A 21,751-nucleotide genomic window follows, 5' to 3' on the forward strand; every position below is an offset into this window, starting at 1 on the left:
CACCCACTGTGTCTGTCGTTTGCTCCTCCCGCCACAATATTTATATATATATATGCATATACCCCCCCCCCCCCCCGAAAGGGTTGAATACATGTTAAAATTTATGTAATCATTGATTTGGTTTTTAGTTTATTGTTATTCATTTGTATATTTATTATGTGTTTTCCTTCTGTATTTTTTTTAATAGTTCGAAATAAATATACAAAAAATAATATTATATATATATACATATACATACGTGTATATACTTATACATATACACACACATATATATATACAGACACACACACACACACATACATATATATATATATATATATATATATATATATATATACACACACACACATATACATTTATATATATACACACATATAAATATAGATTTAACAATAATTCAAATGTTTAAATAAAATTGTATATGAACGATAACCCTTCTGAAAATGGTGGCTGAATTTTAAGATTTAAGTGTTTATCCAAATGTAATTGAAATGGAGAGCGTGTGTGTATGTGTGAGTGGATAGTGTCTGAGTGCTCTCCTCTCACCTACCTCAATTTTATTTTATTTTTATTTTGAATGTTTAATGTATTAAAAGGGTCGGGGTAATGAATTATAATCTTTAATGCAGAGAGCGATCGATACCTCCACAAAATAAATCAGCTTTTTACTGAGAGCGTCAAAGCCTTTAATACACTGGGGGAGAAACAAGTGAGGGAGGGAGAGAGAGGAGGAGAGCACGCCTGCAGGGAAGGGAGCATGACGGGAACCGTTGATGGAAGGAGAAAGCAGGAACGAATGGGGTTAGATGAGAGTGCTTCTGAAAGATACTATCACCGCTGACCATATTTCAGATGATCCCCACAAAGTCTTAGTATCTTCAACAAACTCCAGGGAGTCAGGAGGTCACATCTCATCTCGCAATAGTTGCATATACGATCTGTTCAGTATAAAAATGTGGTGGCTTTGTTTTAAGGCCTCTGTTGGAGAGGCAATCAGGCCATGAGATCTCATAATAATCATTCTCCTCTCAACTTAATGAAGGCTACTCTCAAGGGGTCCTCTAATTTTAGCTGAAATTCTGACAACTTCACAGTTGCTTTTCTTTGTTCGGCTGAAAAATAGTGTTTTTGGCATCTTCGTGACAATAAATTTATTTAATGCATGGTCTAAACATTCTGAATTCAGCATCTTTAAGACATTGCTTAAAATGCGGTCTACTGGATGACATTCTCTAAACTGTGCATCGTCGTGCTCAGTATATCATCAATTCATCAACAAAAAGGTCTAGCGTTCCATTTGTCGTTTTTGAGTTATGAGTCACCCCAGCCAAGGATTGTCAAAAAAAAATAAAAATCTTTGCCCGCACCCACGTTGTTTTAAGACCCCCATCATCATCTGCCTCCTTCTTAAATGTCAAAGTCTCCAAAGTGTCAGCTTTTTTCCCCAACGAGACAGCATGAATTAATCTGCTCTCATAAATATCTTGTTAGCATCAGTTTGTATAAGACACTCCATAATTATACAGATACAAAGGCACCAGCACACCAACCACTGGGCATTACAGTGCCACATAGCGGTGAGCATAGGAACTACAACCTCAACCACCACATATTTTAGTATAGTAATTTTTTACTATAATATTTCAGGAAAGTCGCACGTCTATAAATATATGGAGTTGTTGTTATTTTTTAAATCATTTATTTGTTTTCCCACAGTAAATGTATTGGACCATTACATTGCAAGTGTATACTATATGCTTTATGGATGTTTTGAATGTAAATAATAGTAATAGATAATAGTAGTTAAATGAGCATTAACAAATTGTGATTGCTTTATACTTGTTTGTTTTCTGTGTCCTGTGGCTTGTCAAAACTGGAGTGAAAATCTAAAGGAAAGAGACAAAAGATGTTGTTAATGTTTTTGGGCATTCTTAAAATAAATCAAGGCATATTCAATAATTAAAGGAATTTGAACTGGTCTTGCTGATTTTTAAGTGGCTAATTACTGCACATAATTTAAAGCAAACAAAACTTTCTTAAAATGCATGATTTTTTTCAATTGAAAATATTAATTGGCCCCATAATATATTCAGATGTATTAATATGACAGGCCGAATGGAAAAGAACAGAATGCTTGTTTTTATATTGACATAATAGTTTTGAAAGACAAGTGGACCCATATGTAATTTCTGCATTTGACTTTCTTTTACCCTATGTAGTTTGACAGGTATGATCGTAGGAGCAATATTATGGCATAAACCTAATGTGTCTAGCTTCTACCAGTTGACAGATGAATTTGTGGCAAAAAATTGTAACGTGACACTTTATAAGACGTCACAAACAAAAAATCCACCAGTTAAAAAACACTTCTGTAGCCTGACCTTCAGTTCCAGATGATACACGGCTGACATCAGAGTGTGCAGGTGAGATGTTCTCCTCACTATCAACTAAAACACACATGCAGATATTATATTCAACACAAAACAAATACAATGCATGTTATTTTACAACCTTAAGCAAATTTAATTTTCTTCTACCCTATCCAGTTTATAATCTTTACCCTTCTTACCTCTGCCCTCCTCACTAGGGCTGTCCTGGCTGGGTGTAGGACTGCCGTCATGTTCCCAGAGGGCCGTGGCGCCTGTTTGGGAAGAGCGCAGACGGCTGCGAGGTTGCACACGCTGGTCTCCTGGGCTGAAGGACTGGGAAATTCCTCCTCTGCCCCTGCCGAGAGCCCAGCCGTGCCGGGAGCCCAGCTTGCGCCGACCAGTCCGCAAATTAGCTTTGGTTTGATCGTCTTCAGCCTGAGATGAGATTCTCCTTAGTGAACTCGGGGACACAGGAGCACTGATGGGATCCTGCTCATGACCTGAGGGTTGAAACAGTAAAGAGTGTACTTTGTAAAAGATAACATTTTTATTCTCTTTCTGGTGAGGTAAAGGTTTTTATGGATGAATCTCAAACATGACAATTATTTTCAACATTTTTAAGCACATTATCCCCCCAAATTCTCCTTATTCTAACTCGAAAAATATTAAATAATATAAATATGTAATATATAAACAATTACAAAAACATAGATGTAATAAAATATCTTGTGAATATTTCTTGTGCTACCTTTGCTTTTATTTTATGCTGATAATGTATGCTGTTTATAAAAAACAGATCACCACTAAAAATAAAAAAAGATCATTTTTAAAAAATACATACACGCGTTACAGCATTGAGAATTTGAGGTGAAATGTACTTGGTTGTCAAGAAAACAATTATGGTGCTAAAAAGATTTTTAATACTTTGTGACATTCACCCATAAACTGGTAAAATACTGATTTAAATGTATGAAATATTTATATACTTGTCAAAACAGAGAACTTTTTTTATGAGAACGACAAAGCAAAGCAATAATTAAAATAAAAGCATATTGGATATTCTAAAAATTACAAATCTTTGCTCAAAGTCAATGCCATGTTATATATATCTACCATATACACAGAAAATACAATACATATAAGTACTGTTACACTGTTACTGTTAGTATTTATATTACCATAAATCTCAATGCTATATACACTCGGTGCAATACTCATTTGATCTGCAAATTCCATTCCATTGCTCCTTCACATAAACACAGAATTACTATGTCTGGTTGTGATCCAAGGGAATGGCATAATGTGGTAGGGTAACAGCATCATTCATTGTTATGGGCTTTTGGGGACCTTTTTTGTGTTTTACAGAGTCGAGGGAACCCTGCAGCCTTAACTTACTGGCACTCTCTTACGCTCTGTGGTACAATACATCTAATGTTATTACACCAGCCATACAGCTCTGCAGTCTCACCAGGCACTGGAGCTGAGATGGGAGCACCGTCTACAGTATCCGCGAGGTTCTCTATACTTCCAGCAGCAATAAACTGAGCGCGGCCTTCTTTGCTTCCACCTTTAGGTTTTATCAGCTTCTTCATGCGGTCCGCTATCCAGTTTGATTTCCTGAAGCCACAAGAGAGTTTATAGGTGACTGAAAGGCAGCCAGCAAGATTCAGATACATCAAAAAAGGTAAAAGAGAAAAACGACAGGATGTCGAGATGAAAGAGAGCATACAGTCAGTAAAGCAATGAGTCCATGGTGAAAAGGTCTGCTAGAGACAGATGTTAAAGCCTGACTAACTTTGGTTGTTTGGGTGGACACATGCCAGGCAGACCTGGCTCTAAAACACGATACTGATCCATTATCTTCTCCACCAGCTTCTGCTTCTCCCTGCGCAGCTCGCTGAGTTTGTCACTGAGGTGGAGAGAGATGGACAGATGGGAGAGAAAAACACAAGTTGTTTACTGATGCAAGTTGTCCAGTGCTGAATTTTCTACATGGTGCATGTGAAAAAAAGTGGATAAAAGTGAGCTGCAAGTGTGTGTGTGTGTGTGTGTTCGTACAGGTACTCTCTCTGCTGGTTGTGATGCTGGTCTCGTCTCTCCAGGCTGCTCTCCAGTAGGGCCTTGTTATCTTTGGCCAGATTCTGGTTCTGCTCTACTAAATGCCGGTTCTCCTCCTCCAAGTTTGCCTTCAGCTGGGTTAGGAGCTAGAGAAAACATATACTGTAAATACTAGGGCAATAAATTATACTATAAATTACAATAATTATTGTTAAACTTTTTTGTAATTACTGTGATTAATCACAGACTTTCAATATAATGAAATGCATAAAACCACACAATTTAAACCTGTAAATAATTCTAAAATAATGTTCTGCATTTTGAAAACTTTTAAACAAAAGATGACATAAATAATACACATAAAATGAACAAGAATTCAATCAAAAAAATTACAGTTAAAGACATCTCATAAAGGCTATACATACAAACACACACACAGAGAGAGAGAGTAAAATATTACTACAATTTAACTCAATTTATTGTAATCTATAAAATCTATTTTAATATATTTTAAAATGTAATGAACTCCTGTAATTATTCCCATCTTCAGTGTCACATCCTTCATAAATCATTCTAATATGTTGATTTGCTGCTCAAGAAACATTAATATTATAAATGCTGTAAATAGTTGTGCTCCTTAACATTTTTGTGGAAACTTGTCATCTTCAGCAATGGAAAGTTAAAAATAACAGCACTTACTGTATATGAATTAGAAACTTGTTGTAACATAGACTTCACTGATACATTTAATGAAATATAATTGTTTAATTAAAATTGTTCTTGCTGTTTAAAAGTAAAAAAAATAAAGAAATGAAATATACTGTATTATACACACAGAACTGTCATAATGTGCATTGTGCTCAGACCTGGTATTTGCTGCTGAGACGGACGCTGTTGAGATCCAGCTGTTGGTTCTGCTCTTTAAGAGTGCTGAGTTTTCCCTCCAGTCTGGTCCGTTCAAGCTGAGCCGTACTCAGATCTGCCCGCAGAACTGAACTCTGAGCCAGCAGCTCGGACTGCACCTGAACCCACTCCCTCTGCAGGTTCTGATATCTACACATTAAACAGGTGAATTACACTAAACGACACATCTCATGAAAGTCATATTTTACTCCCAAAACAAATAAGGTTAAAAGAAGGCTTAATAATTTTTATAATTTTTTTGGGCATTTGTGATATTATGTTTCTAAACAAGTCTAAATAATTAAAAGTACATGTAATTTAGGCTTCATTTTTCTTCATGCTAAATATTTCTTTTGATTTTCAAAGTTAAGCCCAGACATGTTTCTGTGAGTCTGTCTATACAACCATCATGCATCTAGACAAGTGATCAAAGCACCAATCTACACCAACACAGTTATCTAACTACTGAATACAAGTAAACTTCCTCCTGCTGGGTTATGAAGAAATGTTTCTTTTATCCTGTTCACCAAAGCAACCAGCTTTACAAATATTTTCATGGGCTGTCACGCCATGGCAACAACTGTTGAAAACTGGCTATGAAATGATTCATGTTGTGGGGAGACTTTGGTGGGGCTTACCATCACCACAGTGGGGGAAGAACAGTTTGAGGTGAGTGTTGTCATCACTTCCGCTCTCTTTCCTATGAATCTGCTCAAATGTAACTTCAACCCAGTATTGTGGTCACTGCAATAATGACTTTCTCTCACCTTTCATTGTCCATTTTCAGTCTCTCCAGCTCCTTCTCGTTTTCCACCTGCCCTTGTGTCACTTTCTCCATTTTCTGTCTCTCCACACGTATCGATTCCTCTGCTTCCTCCAACTGTGTCTTTCGCTCCAACAGCTTCTCATATCTAGACAAGTACAGCATTTAGAACGTTTTACAAGATTAAAGTCAAAGATATTTCGTTAAATTATAAATCAAGAGATAATTTAGTTTATTTCAGCTACTGTAAATTCATGTTTCATCTGATGTTAAAGACAAATGGGAAAACAATTACATTAACAACAATAAACAAATACTACAATAGTTATTTATTTTTATATTAACATACTATTTATTAGAACCAAGCTTTTTTTATGTGTAAAAGTATTACATGTAAGAATTTTATGTGTAACAAAAAATCTGTGGATGAGTGTGTCTGGTGTGTTATTATAGGTTTTATTTTAGTAATATATTAATGCTTTTTAATACTTTTTTGAAACTGCATTTATTTAAAAAATTTTTTTTACTAAAGTACAAGTCATGTTAACAACCTTGTGTATTAATATTTTGCTTTATCACAGATTTACTTAGGACAAGCTATGAAATAACTTACAAAATCATATATTATCTAAAAGTATTGTTATATTATTCTTAATTTATTAAATAAATAAACTTGCCTTTTTCTGCTTAGACCACTTAAGGGAGTATGCTAAAATTATAATTATTAAATAATTACAAATTTATTTATTTATTAAATACATAACCTCACATTTTTTCCACTTTGACCTTTTATGTGAATAGCCTTTTTTTTATTAAACAAATTATTATAAATTAATTTAATTTCAAATAAATAAATGCTTATTAATTTATTGTTTAATTAATTCAATGAATGCAACTTGTCTAAGGCAGTGTACCTGGCCTCAGTGTCTTTATATTGAGCTTCTAGACTGCGACTGCTGCTTTTCAGTTGACTGTGTTTGACCAGCAACTCTTCTAACTCCGCCTCCTGTCTCTGTTGCAGAGCTGTCAATCTCTCATGATCCCGCCTCACAGCCTCCAGGCGCATCACTGACTCCTCCTTCTCCTTGAGCCACACCCTTGATTCCGCCTCCAGAGCCGCACAGCGCAGTTCGCTCTCATTGCAACGTGCCAACACCGCCGCATGTTCAGAGCTAAGAGATGCCTGTTCCACCTAAGTGAGAGGAAAGAGGGTACAATAAAGCAGATGTAATGAGAGTGTGGCCATTGGGGTGGAAATAACCTGTTTATGAAAAGCCTGTATAATTTAAAGTGGTGTAGTTTTATGCTCCATCAACGGTCTGATTGAAACCTGTTAGTGTCCACCCACTGTAAAAACTAATATAGATTTAAACAAATGTCTGTTTCTAAAATACCCCAGCCTTTGTTTCAGTGTCAAAGGTCCATTTAGAGACCAGCAACCCACATTCGATCAAGCACTCACCTGTAGTTTGGTGTTGAGGGCCTGTAATTTAGCGGAGTTCTCTTGCAGCGAGATGGAGTGGCGCTGCAGGGCGTCCAACTGCTCTCTGAGCTGAGCACAGGCTGATTGAGACTGAGTCAGCTGAGACAGCAACACCTCCCGCTCTCGCTGCAGCACTGCATTCTGGGATACAACCAGAGGCATGGAGTTCAGCATACAAGTTGATATCCATTCATTTAGAATGTAATCAGAATCCCTGGACGGCGTTAATGATGTTTGAATAAAGGCATACGTGAAGTGGCCTTGCAGGGCCCGAAACGTAATGACATTTCAGTGTGTGTTTTGCATTTTATCTCACCTCCCTTTCCGTATTTATCATTCTTTGACTCAACGCCTCTTGGCTGCCAGTGCCAGTCCCTGCCGTTGTGTGTGGTTGTTTGTTCCTTGTGTTTTCAGAGTCTTCTGCAGCATAGATAAAGTCTGTAGGCCCCAAGCTCTGGTTGTGGTTAGCCTTATCAATACTGACAGTGGCCTCCTGGGGGCTTCCTGACAGCAGTGGAGACTGACTGTTTGATTCACAACCCTCGATTCTCTGTGTGTGTGAGTCAGGAGGTGAAAAAGCAACCTCTGGAGATGATCGTTGCTGTTGTGTAGCTGCCATTTCAAACTTGGTCTGCAGCTCTTCAAGTGTTCTGTTCAGCTGCGCGATTTGACTGGATAACTCTCGGGAATGGGCACTCTCATTAGCCAGATCCTGGTTGTGAGTGGGATATTAAAGTTAGACAATTGCTGTACTTTACCAGCTTTATCCAGAACCAACCACGTGCCTCTTTAGGAAAACCTGAGCAATAACAGCTTTCATTAATCTCACAAAGATGCATTTTCAGCACAGTTGTCCAAGGAGGGGAAATCTAATTGCGCTGAGGATTTTCAGATAAAAAAGCAGCTAGAAAACAATTATCTAGTTGAAAGGAAATATTAAAAGGAGACCATTTTGCAAGATCTCAGCTCAGTGGGACCTCCAAGAGAACATAATTGCAGAAATATGATGTACTGAAGCACTATAGTAATTGCTTTTATCATTCAGATCTCACAAACAAATGCTTTGAATACTGCACAGACCTTTGTTAGGGAGTCAATCTGGACCTTGCTCTCAGCGTTGAGTGTACCGAGCTGCAGATTCTCTTTCTGCAGCTCCTCAAACAGGGCACATGTCTCTTTGAGCTGAGAAATCTCCTGACACATGCGTCTGTGGGCAGATGACAGATGTAGTGAGTGATATACATAATATTCTTATGTCATGCTATTTATTTCATAAGATCAGAAGGAATTTGACAAAGGGTTCTGTGTGAAATAAATGAAATAGTTCACAAATAAAAGTGAAAGTATAATTCATTATTTACTCGTCTATCTGTTGTTCCATTTTTGTGACTTAAAAAAAGATTAAAAACACCATCATAAAAGTATCATAAAGGTGGTCCAGACAACTCACACTATATTCCAAGTTTTGTGAGCAACAGACAGATGAGAACCAATGCTATTAGAGATATGAAAGCTGCAGTGGAAGATTATCTGTAGTGAATAACTACTTGAACTTGGGTCAAAAGAAATATAACGCACCAGTTTACATTCATGGTGTTTGGACATTTTTGGAGCTTGTTAGAACAAGGTCACTATAATATGACAAGACATTCATCGAAAAAAGTAACATTGGTGAGATTTTCCAAGTTAATTTCTTATGCTAACCAACACTGCATTAATTTGTCTAAAAATACAGTACAAATGGTAATATTGTGAACTGTTTTCTATTTTAAAATGTCATTTATTCTTGTGATGACAAAGCTACATTTTCTGCAGCAGTCACATAATCCTTCAGAAATTATTCTAATATGCTGATTAGGTGCTCAAGAAATATTTATGTTTATTATAAATTTTCAGATTAGTTGTGCTGACTAACATTCTGTGGAAACTGTGATTTATATATATATATATATATATATATATATATATATATATATATATATATATATATTTATATTTGGTGAATAGAAAGTTCCAAACAGCATTTATTTGAAATATAATTTTTTTTGTACCAGTGTTAAAGTTTTTACTGCCACTGTTGATCAATTTCTTGCTAAATAGAAGTATTATTTCTTATAAAATTGTAAACTTTTGAGCAGTAGTGTTTATATGTATAAAGATTCGTCATATTCATTTTGAATGACATGAGAGTAAATAATGAAACTATTGTTTTTTTTGGTGACATTTCAATAAGTGCAAAGGTCCCTTTACATGTACTTTACCTGTTTTGTGCCTCTAGGCTGCAGGCTCGTTGGTTGCCATGCTCTAGGGCAGATGTTGTGCTTTCCAGTTGCTGTCTAAGTCTGGTCATTTCTCGTTCTCGTTGTCGTATTTCACGCCGTTGACTGTCCAGCTCTGCCTGACATGCCTCCTTCTCCTGCTCCAGTCGCATGACTTCAAGCAGCGCTTCTTCCCGCCCTCGAGTCAGAGACTCCACCTCCACGCCAGATTCTCGCAGTTCAGCTTGTAGCTCTTCTTCATGCCGCTTGGCAGACTCTAAGGTCCGTCCCAGTCTTTCAAGGTCTGCCTTGAGGTTTTGGTTGGTCAGCTCTAACTGATCACCCTATGAAAAAATAGTTTGCTTAGTTAGGTCAACAAATAGAAAAACACTCACTTTTCCTCAGATTTGAAGGAACAGTTGACCTAAAAATTTAAATTCTGTCATAATTTACTTATGCTTGAATCTCTTTATGCTGTTAATGCCCCTTGTAATATACAAGGAGATTTTTACATAGCTCTTTTCTATACAACAGAAGTAAATGCTGAATGGAGTCAAAGTCAAAGAAAAGCCTTTACTGTCACTTCAGATCAATTTAATGCCTCCTTGCTTAATAAAAAGTATTAATTTCTGTCAAAGCAAAAATCTTACTGACCAAAAAGTGATCTATATGACAGGTATGCGTAATTGAAAGGCTTTTGAAGCTATATTATAGCTTTATATATGGATTTAATTTGAAATGTAAATGATTTTTCACTGAACATCTTTCAGAACGACTCTCAAATCTACAAATTTAAAGTTGGCATATCATGTTCAGTCACGAGACACACAAGAACCAACGGCATTACTGACATTAAACATGGCGTGAGGCATCTTGATTCTCCAAATTTGAATATGCAAATGAGAATTAAGAGATTAAAATTTGTACGATTTTGGTCTGTTCCTCACACAAATCCATACAATACAGCGCATATGGACTAATATATTCATATGAACTACTTTTATGGTGTTTTTTATTCTTTTGGGGGCTTGGCAACCTTAATTGTCATTCAGTTTAAAAGTATGTATTTTCCTTTGCTTTCCACAATAGAAAGCATGTGAGTTTGAACAAGTAAATGATAACAGAACTTTCATTTTTCTGTGAACTACCACTTTAAAGACCAACTATCATCTATCACTGTTACCCATGCTGATTCTCTGCCCATTGTGTTTTTGATATCCACTCATTGTTACAGCATAATTTTCATGTAGGCACCATTAATCTCAATGTTTCCCTGGTCATGTAATTCATATCTTGTAGTACAGCAAAAGGCCGAACAAATAACCCGCTTCACCTTGCGCACTTCAGCCCTGAGCGAGTCTACGGTGCCCCTGAGAGTCTCTCTCTCCCTCTCCAAGGCTGCCCTCTCGCCCTCTAATTGAGCAATCACTGCAGCCTGCATCTTCTGAAACTCCACCTGACTGCGCAGATGCATCAGCTCCTCCTCCTGCTGCATAGACTCACCCTGCAGCACCTGACAGATAAACATATTAAGTAGTTATTAGCAGACGCTTTTATCCAAAGCAAATCAAAGTGGAGTGCCGTGCTTAAAGGCACACTAGTGATGATTCATGGATCGTTCTTTGAGGAAATCAAGGCCGGCATCTCATCAGTTGCAATCCCAGGTCATTATGCTATATGATACAATGAGTGAAAGTGGAAAAAGTCAATATTGTGAGAAATAGTCCTTGTTTTACGTGGGTCTAGTAACCACATTGAATGTCTTTCTTAATTGATAGAGGCAGGGAGTTGCGTTTTTACTTTGTGAATCACTGCTGTTATCGACTGGACCGTTCTCTGGCTTTGAGTGGATGTTGAAGTGTGTAGATTGAGCAATGATATAATAATTAGGTTTTTCTATGTCATAACTTGATGGTTCATTACCTCTATCTGTTTCCTAGCCTCCATGAGGCTCTCTGCTGCCTTCTTCAGTCGCTGGTTCTCAGCCTCCAAGAAAACCAGCTTATATTCGGCCTCCAAGACCTTCTTGCTCTGCTCTGCCAGTTTGGAGCGCAAATCCTGGGCTAAAGTGGTCTGTCTGTCAGCCTCTTCCAGGGCCTGCTGAAGCTGGTTATGCAGGGCGAGGGTGTCCTGGGAGAATTGATCATCTTCTGTCTTCTGGGCTTCTGTGCTGTACGTCTGAGACGTCTCTTCTGTGATGTCTGTCTTCCCTTCAATTTCTTTCTCACCCTCGGCCTCTCCTCTCTCTTTGGTGTTCATTTCATCTATAACCTTCTTTTTTCTCTCGCTGAGGATTACGTCGCCCCCCTCTCCCCCTTCTCCATCTTCTCTCTGGGCTTTTATTACGCCGCCTTTTCCATCGTGTTTCTCTCTTCTCGTGTCATTTCCCTCGCATTCCCCTCTTGGGATTATTGGCTTTTTCCCTTCTTTTCCCTCCGAGGCTGTTCTCTCTTCTTCTAGGTCTTTCCGTTTCTGTTTTGTCCTCAGCTCTTCGAGATTTATTTTCAAGCTGCTATTTTCATTCTTCAGACACTCCATCTAACAGTTGAAAGAGAAATGACAGGGCCGGATTCAGAGAGTTGAGACGAGGACAAAATGACAGTAGACAAAACGCTTAGAATAACTGTCTTTAAATCCATCTAAAGTGCCTCACCTCCTTGAGGGTGCTTTGAAGCTTTTGTGAGAGCTGGTCCATGTGTCTCTGGAGCTCTTCAGTCATCTCAGGGGGGTTGGCCTGCTGAGCCTAGGAGAGAGACAGGAACATGAGAAACCTGAGAATTTACATGAATCAGTCCGAATCAATTTGTAAAAATGTCAAAAAATCCACTGACCTCTCGTTCAGCCTGCAAGAGCTCGAGTTGTCTCCTCAGTTCAGCGTTCTCATTTTCAGCTCCCAGAAGCCTCAGCGAGGAAGCCTCGTTTACCTCCTCACTCAGAGGCTTCAGATCTGAACGACAGTAAGTGAGACACATGTGCACTTAACTCCATGTTATTCATTGTTGTTCCTTTATAACGAGGCAAAAAGTCCATCTCCAAAACCTTCCCTGTTCCTCTCAAAATGAGCTGCCAACCTTTACCTGAACTGCTGAGACCATTGCAACTTTCAAGAAGCAGCTGAAGACACAACTTATTCTCAAGCATTTAACCAACCCATACTCTTAAACATTTGCACTTACCCCCTCACACTCATATTAAAAAAAGTGATATTTCTCCTCTTCTCTTGCTTGCTTCCTAATCTAATTTTCAAATAAACCTGGCATTGTATATTATGAATATTGTTGGTCCTTGACCAATTACTTTTGTTTCTCTTTTTGTAAATCACTTTGGATAAAAGCTTCTGCTAAATGCAAATGTTATTAAATGGATAGTTAAAAAATTTAAATTCTGTCATAATTTACTCACCCTCATGTCATTACAAACAAAAAAAGTATTTGGTTAATCTTCAAAACACAAATTAAGATATTTTTAATGAAATCTTAGAGCTTTTTCTTCCTCTGTTGAAAGATCAGGTAAACAAAATTTATAAAGGTGTCATAAAATAGGAGTTTAATCTTAATCTAGTTTTGTAAAGAATTATGATATTCTAAATTTTGGTAACTTGTACTTTCAGATGAGGGACAGAAACCCTTTTGGTTTCATTTAAAATATCTTTAACCAAAGGTTAATGGGTTTGGAATGACATGAGGGTGAGTAAATGATCACAGAATTTTTATTTTTGGGTGAACTATCCCTTTAAGGATTAGTTAACTCAAAAATGAAATTCCCTTTGTCAACTCATGAGAAGCCAGGCAGGATGTTTCTGCTTCTCTTTTCCACATGATGAAAGTGTGGATGAACATTGTCAAGCTTCAAAAAAGATTTAAAGAAAAAGCAACATGAAAGTGTTATTTGTAAAAGCTCAGCACTGTATATTCCCCTTCATTTTCATTTTATGGGAAAGAGCATCCAGAGCCATGCTAATCTTTTCCGTTTGTGCTTTACAGAAGAAAGAACAACATACAGGTTTGGAAAGACATGAGGGTTAATGAACATTGACAGAATTTAATTTCTGGGTAAATTATCCCTTGATTGAGCGTTAGTGATAGGGTGAAATGTAAATGTATGCATAAATGCCTATTACTAAACATGACAGCCTGCATATACCTTTGCATGATTGATATACATATACATGAAGTCATGAAATCAATCGTCTACCGATGGCAGTTGAGTCATAATATCAAATATTATAATATCAAATCATGCAGAAAACCTACCAATCTCAGGCATGTTTATTTCCTGAATATCCTCGTCTGACTCTAGCTCTGATTGGAAGAAATGCTGATGAGTCACGTTCTGACTGACACCCACAGAATGAACCTGACGCTTGAGATCCACCTGCAGACTCATATTCATCTCCAACAGCTCGTCTACCCTCTGTCTCTCAACGTCTCGCTCCTACACAAATGCAATTATATACCCATAAAGCATCATGAATATACATCACACATTATAGAAGAACGCAATTCTTTCATATAACTTTCATTCAATTTAAAGTAGATTATAGAAGTTTTCTTCCAACCTAACATAATCAAAATTCAGCTCCACAGTCACAAATGGTAGCTTAACACTAAAACACTGTAAGTTCATAAAGTCATTCATACACCCTCCATATCCACAAGCTTCTGCCTGAGAAGAAGATTTTCCTTCTCCAGTTCCCGCAGAGCAGTGCACCGCGCACGAGCATCAGCCAGCTGCTCATCCAGAAGTGCCTTGTTCTCTTGCAGCGAGGCACAGTATTGCTGCTGCTCCTGTAGGGCCAGAGTAAATGAGCGTTACAGAAATCATTCACTAACTTTCATGCTGTTCCAAACCCAAACCTGACTTACTTTCTTCTGTGATATTTTTGCAGAATGTTCATGCTGCTAACCAGGGACTCTTTATGCATCATGTTTTATTACTGATCACAACTTTTTTTAAGCTTTTATTCTACAAAGTTGATCATGCTATTATTCTCCAATAATTAACTAATCTAATATTATTTCCAGATGAAAGCACTCCACTTTGTTAATCTAAATGCAAAAAATACACCTTCATTCAATAAATTTAAATATGTAAGATTTAGTTTTTTTTACAAATTTATATTTTTAAATGCTGTTTTTTGGACTTTCTATATATCAAAGAATCTTGAAAAAAATGTATCAGTTTCCACTGTCAAAATATTTTTTGACATTGATAATAATAAGAATATTAGAATGATTTTTAGAAATATCATGTGAGTGAGGAGCGGAGTAATGGTTGCTGATAATTCAGCTTTGCAATGACAGAAATAAAATTACATTTTAATATATATTACAATATCAAACATGTTATTTTAAATTGTAATATTCACAATGTTACTGTTTTTCCTGTATTTTGATCAAATAAATGCATTATAAATGGTAGTGTAAGTTGCTCTATTTATTGTATTTATAAAATACAATCTTCAAATTTGCATTGTGCAGCTCCATGGTTCCTTTTGTTTTCAACTGAAGAAAGTAAGTCTTATTGGTTTGGAACAAAATGGGAGTGAGTAAATGACAGAATTCTTTATTCAGTGACTATTCAGATTATTCCTTTAAAAGTAACCCTACAATTTAATTTATTTTACGTTTTCTTTTTTGCAATTTGTGTTTCTCACAACTGATCATTTGCCAGAATATAAGTAGCACAAAATATTGTTCCATTTCCAAATTATAGCACCCCACTTTGTCATTCCTAATTGCAAAGCATGATGATTCAGCCTGATGTATATCTCCTCCTCTACCTTCAGCTGTGTGCGGTACAGCTCCATGCTGCGGAGCCGATGTGTGCAGTTTTTCAGCTCCGCCTGCAGTTGTTCTACTCTGGCTGCACGCTCACGCAGACAATCCAGCTCATCTTTGAGACCCCGACTCACACGTGCTTCCACCTGCAACGCTCGGTTCTGAGCCAACCAAACATAAGACGGTATGTCAGTGAAATCTATCCAGTGTCCATACACATTTATTAATGATTATACAATGTGTATTATCATTATAGTGTGCTCACTTCCTTCTGTAGTTTCTTTATTTCTTCCTCCATAGTTTGCATTTCTTGCTTGTAATCCAGTAGTTGATCACCTTTATCCTCCCTTTAAAACATTTTAATGTGTAAATGTTTTTAAAGATGAAATGTGTATTTTCTGTGGCACTAGTGTAACAAAACAAAATACTGACTGTTAAGCCAATGTTATTTCAGGCTACTTGTAAAGTCCAAACTAAAAAAAAGTAATGTACTGATATTTTAACATTGCTGAAATCACACCCATTACATTTAATAATTATAATGATAATGGGGGATAAATAGACAGGCTAATTAAACACATACAGCTGAACGAAATCATAATCAAACATAACAAGGACAGGAAAATTACCATATATGGAAGCAAGAGGGCGGGAAACACAAGACGCACGACACAAGGCTGACAGAAATATTATCACAATTTAAAATGTGTTTTCTATTTTAATATATTTTAGAATGTAATGTTTTCCTGTGTTGGCAGCAGCCATTGTTTCAGTGTTCAGTGTCACATGATCCTTCAGAAATCATTCTAATATGCTGATTTGACATTCAAAACAGCTGTGCTGCTTAATATTTTTGTTGAAACCGTGATGCTATTTTTTCAGGATTCTTCTATGAATAGAAAGTTTAAACGGACAGCATTCATTTGAAATACAAATCTTTTGAAACATTATAAAAGTCTTAACTGTTTGGATTGATTTTCTATGTCTTTGCTGAATTAAAAATATCACTGACCTCAAATATTGAACAGTAGTGTATCCTCAAATATGCTCTGCAAATAAACTCACAGTTCCTGTTTTAGTCTGCGCAGTTTAGCTTTGCTGTCAGCCAGCTGCACAGCCAGTCCTTCAGGAGGTCCATCTCCAAACCCACTTGACGTGGTTATATGGGTTGTAGTTGATTCCCTTTCCTGACAAAGCTCTGCTATCCTCTGAAGATCAAACAGAGACATCCAAAGCTGAAGAGCACCCTTTCTGAATACAACTGTGAATTAATCATATCTAGCCTCACCTACTTGGACCTGAAATTGTCAGACTGCCAAAACAAATTATTCTCTCACCTCCAAGTATGTGTCTCGTTGGCCGAGCAGGTTCTGGATCTGTTTGGCCATGGAGCAGAAGAGAGTCTGCAGCTCAGCTCCATTCAGCCCACACATGTCTCCAAACTCCAAAGGAAGCACTGTGCTTGGGTCCTGGGTCACCTGGAGCATGGTAGATCACAGTTATTTGCACACTACACAAATATGCTTTAGTTTGAATTTATGTTCGGGCTATGTTAAAAATGCACTGACCTCCTGTATGCAAAGTGCAAGCTCTGCTTGTGTATCAATGTCCAAGCACTGAATCTGCTGAATGAACGTTTCTTTCCTTTCACACTGGTGACAATGAGTCATAGGAACAGAGAGAAATGAATCACACACTGTAAGCATCAATATGTTTAAATTAGTAACATTGCACTGTAATCAATTTACAGTGTTACCTGTACTGCACAGCCTAGCAATAACAGTAGCAGTCGTCTGAGCTCTGCAACAGCGCCCTCTATTGACAAGGAAACCAACATAACACAATCACAGCTTAATTACTTTAAAAAATTCTGTTTATTTAATAATAATTAGAGACAACATTTTTCCTTTTTTGAAATGACAGGACCACACCTGTCAAGGGATCTCGACCTAAAACGGCAACATTTGGTAGCGGCATCAGCACCAGCTGCTGTAGATTCTCCTGAAACACACGTGAAAGAAATGACAAGCATTTAAACCTCACTGGTGCTCTGCTATCATCCCAGACAATGCACAAGTAAGAGGTTTAAGTATAACACACATAAGAGCAAGAAGAAAGTTATTCATATGCAGTCATGGCCAAAAGAAAACAAGCTTGATTGTGGAAAATAGGCTTATTAATCTGCAGCAACTGACATCTCATTCAGTATGACTAATGATCTTGTTATTACACTGCTAATTTTCTAATGCTTTTAAAAATGACTTACTCTTATAAAATGTACTGTGATAGTACCATGGTACAGTGATATAATGTGGTATTCAACATTAATAATAACTAAATTAATTAATAATAACTAAATTACACTGAACAAAATTATAAATACAACACTTTTGTTTTTGCCCCCATTTTTCATGAGCTGAACTCTAAGATCTAAGATTTTTTCTATGTACACAAAAGGCCTATTTCTCTCAAATATTGTTCACAAATCTGTCTAAATCTGTGTTAGTGAGCACTTCTCCTTTGCCGAGATAATCCATCCACCTCACAGGTGTGGCATATCAAGATGCTGATTAGACAGCATGATTATTGCACAGGTGTGCCTTAGGCTGGCCACAATAATTTTTTATTATTGTAATATATACAATTATATTTTTGTTCAGTGTAATTAATTCATATACATATGGGTATTTGACATGCCCTGTGGTGATTTTTATTGTTTTAATTTTTAATAATTCTATAAATTGTTTTTCCAAATTTTATTAACTAGTGAATGCATGGTGAAATTGTTTAAAGAAATGGTCAAAAGTTATATGCGGTGTTATGTTTTAGTATAAATAGTATTATTTCTAATATTTACTAATATTTTGGATTAGCTTTTATTTTTATCTTTTCGATTTTAATTTTAAGTATAGTTTTAGTTTTTTTGTTTTTTTTACTATATTTCTGTTTAGCCTTCATTGACTTTAATTTCAGTTTTAGTAATTTTAGTATTTAAACTTATTTTACTTCTGTCAGCTGCCAAGGCAACATTTCTGATTTTTGTTTTGTTTAAGTTTAAGCTTTTTATCTACACTCTCAGAAAAAAAAAGGTACAAAAGTTGGGGTGGTACCCTTTCAAAAGGTACAAATATGTACTATTTAGGTACTAATATGTACATTTTAGGTATTAATACTGTATGAAACTATAAGGTTCTTATATGCACCTTTTAGGCATAAATAAGATACGAAGGTGTACCTTTTGAAAGAGTACTGCCCCAGTGACAGCTTGTGTATCTTTTTTTCTAAGAGTATAATATTTACATTTTATTTCACCTTTATTTAAATTAATGAAAATGATTTTTAATAATTTTAGTTTTACTTAATACTGGTTGTTTAGTAAACAACACTGGTTATAAGATAAGTATAGTATAAGATTTCTCTTATACTTTCACAGAAATGTATGGATCACTTGGCTATTAGTGTAATGATTAATCAGATATGTTTTCTCAAAGATAAACCAACTACTGAGCAGTCAGCATGCACACTTTGTTTTTATTTTAAAAGAACTAATGTAAAAATTCCAGATAATGCAGGTCAATACAAAGTCAAGCAAAACCATGATTTAGAGTTTTTGCTACAGATTTCTAATGACTATAAGCTTTTTGCTCTCATTTTAATTTTTAAATGTCCGGAAAATTAAATACTTTGTCATTTCCACATGCTTTGTGTGAAAATAACAGTGCAAAAAAACATGTCCACAGCTAGGACATTTGAAACAAGAAGTGAAACCACAGAAACCTAAAAAACAAACATGGCTAACTTGTTCCACAGCTACAGGGGCAGTACATACTGTTCAGTGAGTTACTGAGTTGTTCATTCATACACTGTTTACCTGATATTTACCATCAGGTGCTGGCAGCATTTTTATTTTAGTCAGGGAATCAAGCAAGATTTGCTTGCAAAGATATTTCTTGTTTTCACATAGTGATTTGATTGATGCTTTAATTCAATACCTGATAGAATGATCTCAAGTGTCGATTGAGGATGGAAAAGTTCTGCACCCTGAGAATCTTGTCGTCATCCACATTGTGGTAGATTTGTTCTACCTTTGGATTGGGATCACTGATTAAAGAAACCAAACAAACAACATGTCGCTGTTAGCCGAGTCAATGTTGAACTATCATCAATGAATCGTAATTCAGCTTTTAATCAAGTTACATTATTCAAAACAAAATAGATGACTTAAATTTTTTAGACTTTCACTTGTCATACATGATCCTCATGACCTCATTGAGGTAGACTCCATTGGTAAGCTTCAGGTACCGCCTCACAGCATTCTGGGAGTTGGAGTTTACCTCCATGTATTCCTGAGAGAGTGATGCATTCTCCTCCTCATCGACAATACCCTCAAATAGATGAACCTTACAGATAATAAAAAAAAAACAATGCCCTGCTCACATTAAGGTTGTCTATGAAGAAAAACTGAGATCTGAATATAACATCTTTGTTCTCTCTTGTGAATGCTTTATCATTCCTGCGTCCTATCTACATGAAGTTTGCTAAAGTTATTTTGCAGTTGTCCAGATGAAATAGAAAGTTTTCTATTAGTGTCATGTTGACTCTAAATTCTAAAGAAATCATTGAAATATTTTAAGATATCCCTCGCTGTTTAAAATAACTCCGTTATAAAGCATCATAGCTGTTTTTAGCTGACTAATAATGTTTGACCAGCTGGTAGTTAGTTTTTGGTCCAAGATGGTCTATCAAATTGAACCAAACCAGCTAACTTGTTCCAAAACAAAGCTAAGCGTGTGAAGTTTTCAGTATGGAAGAGCATAAAAAATTACCATTTTGTTACTGTTCAGATTTAACAGTAACATGAATTGATCAAAAAAATCATTTCTGAACCTTATTTACAGTTGCAGAATACTTCTGAACTGGTTTGTAAAGGTTACAAAACTTTTTATCGAACAACATGAAGATTATCAATGAACTTTAATTGTTTTTGCTTACCACCTACCCATGTAACAAGTGCACTTCCCATAAATTCTTCTAACACTTCCGTAACGTCTACGTCCATCTTCATGTACTGTACTTGATCAGCTTTATTCCTCCAAAAAACACAACGGATTATTTAAATAATGGACTCTAAAGAGTACACTCATGGTTACCGTAATTCCCTTGACAATAGACTGTCAAGATAAAACTGTTTAACTGTTAACATGTTTGCTTTCTGTGCCTTTCCCTTCCTTCATTAGTCACACTTCGAAACCACACCGGAATCTAGAGTTGCATTGCATTAGAACTGTTCCCCTCTGCGCGTCCTCATGTCAGCGTGACGCCCGTGACGCCCGTGACGCTCGTGTTTCCACATTGAACAGAGCGAGACCGCACCAGAAGGGCTGTGTCTCAAAACCTCATAGGCTGCCTATCCATTCTCTGATTGTCCAAAAATGCACTTCGCGCCTTACTACACCAAACTGCTGTCTAGGTAGGCAGATTACTAGGATTTGAGACACAGCCTAGATGTGTGGGCAGCACAGGAAAATTAAATCTATTCATGTCATCGACAGTGCACCTAAAATAAGTGATGTAGGTTACATGCAAATGCATCTATGCATGATTGCAAGGTGACTTGGGTGCGATATTTCTCGAACTTGAGTGACAGAAGAGGAAAAATGAGGTTTTGCCGCTCTCTAATGGTGAAACGGTGTAAGGTAACTTTATAAATGTCTTAACTAACTGTCACTTTTAGATCAATGACATGTCTCCTGGCTAAATAAAACTATGAATAGTTTTTATTTTTTAAAATATTAATTTAGGCCTATTTGTGTAGCCGAGTGTGTGTGTGTGTGTGTGTGTGTGTGTGCGTACATGAGACTGGGGTTGGTGCATGCGTGCAGCGTGCTTGTTTATGCTACATTGTGGGGACCAAATGTCCCCACAAGTGTAGTAATACCTAAAATTGACCCAAAAAAAAAACATTAAAAATAGTAAATGATGTTTAGCCTATCTGAAAGTGTTACAATGCAAACAGGTTTTCTGTAAGGGGTAGCTTTAGAGTTAGGGCTGGGTTAGGGGATAGAAAATGTCGTTTGGTCAGTATAAATGTATTAGAAGTCTATGGACAGTCCCCACAATTCACAGAAACAAACGTA

General features: G+C 36.6%; 1 protein-coding gene across 2 annotated transcripts; it reads right to left on the reverse strand.

The window, feature by feature from the left end:
• Nucleotides 1-1,691: 1,691 nt before the first annotated feature.
• Nucleotides 1,692-20,925, reverse strand: ccdc88b (coiled-coil domain containing 88B). Of its 2 annotated transcripts, none has more exons than XM_079438825.1 (29): nt 20,614-20,925; nt 19,866-20,014; nt 19,607-19,715; nt 17,546-17,615; nt 17,371-17,429; nt 17,183-17,266; nt 16,952-17,092; nt 16,680-16,822; nt 15,880-15,961; nt 15,617-15,775; nt 14,475-14,621; nt 14,088-14,268; nt 12,666-12,781; nt 12,488-12,577; nt 11,758-12,372; nt 11,168-11,347; nt 9,838-10,178; nt 8,657-8,783; nt 7,893-8,288; nt 7,556-7,717; nt 7,008-7,285; nt 6,098-6,241; nt 5,294-5,480; nt 4,428-4,573; nt 4,165-4,278; nt 3,838-3,986; nt 2,570-2,869; nt 2,382-2,447; nt 1,692-1,886 (listed from the first exon to the last, which is right to left on the reverse strand). In XM_079438825.1, exons 1-29 carry the CDS (start codon nt 20,677-20,679, stop codon nt 1,834-1,836), a joined length of 4,854 nt encoding a protein of 1,617 aa, XP_079294951.1. In that variant the 5' UTR covers nt 20,680-20,925; the 3' UTR covers nt 1,692-1,833. The 2 variants fall into 2 exon arrangements, with proteins under 2 accessions (XP_079294951.1, XP_079294952.1); XM_079438826.1 differs by having other exon boundaries at nt 19,949-20,014; nt 20,614-20,749.
• Between the last annotated feature and the right edge of the window lie 826 nt (nt 20,926-21,751).

This window comes from Barbus barbus, assembly GCF_936440315.1.
Source record: "Barbus barbus genome assembly, chromosome: 17".
In the NCBI taxonomy this organism is placed as follows: domain Eukaryota; kingdom Metazoa; phylum Chordata; class Actinopteri; order Cypriniformes; family Cyprinidae; genus Barbus; species Barbus barbus.

What these genes read in the sequence shown, in the direction of transcription:
- ccdc88b (XM_079438825.1), bottom strand. Translation starts at nt 20,679, where the DNA reads ATGAAGATGGACGTAGACGTTACGGAAGTGTTAGAAGAATTTATGGGA. An exon ending in TTGCACTTTGCATACAGGAG is followed by an intron (nt 17,093 to 17,182) that starts GTCAGTGCATTT and finishes ACCATGCTCCAG; the next exon opens with GTGACCCAGGACCCAAGCAC. An exon ending in TTCAAAGCACCCTCAAGGAG is followed by an intron (nt 12,373 to 12,487) that starts GTGAGGCACTTT and finishes TTCAACTGTTAG; the next exon opens with ATGGAGTGTCTGAAGAATGA.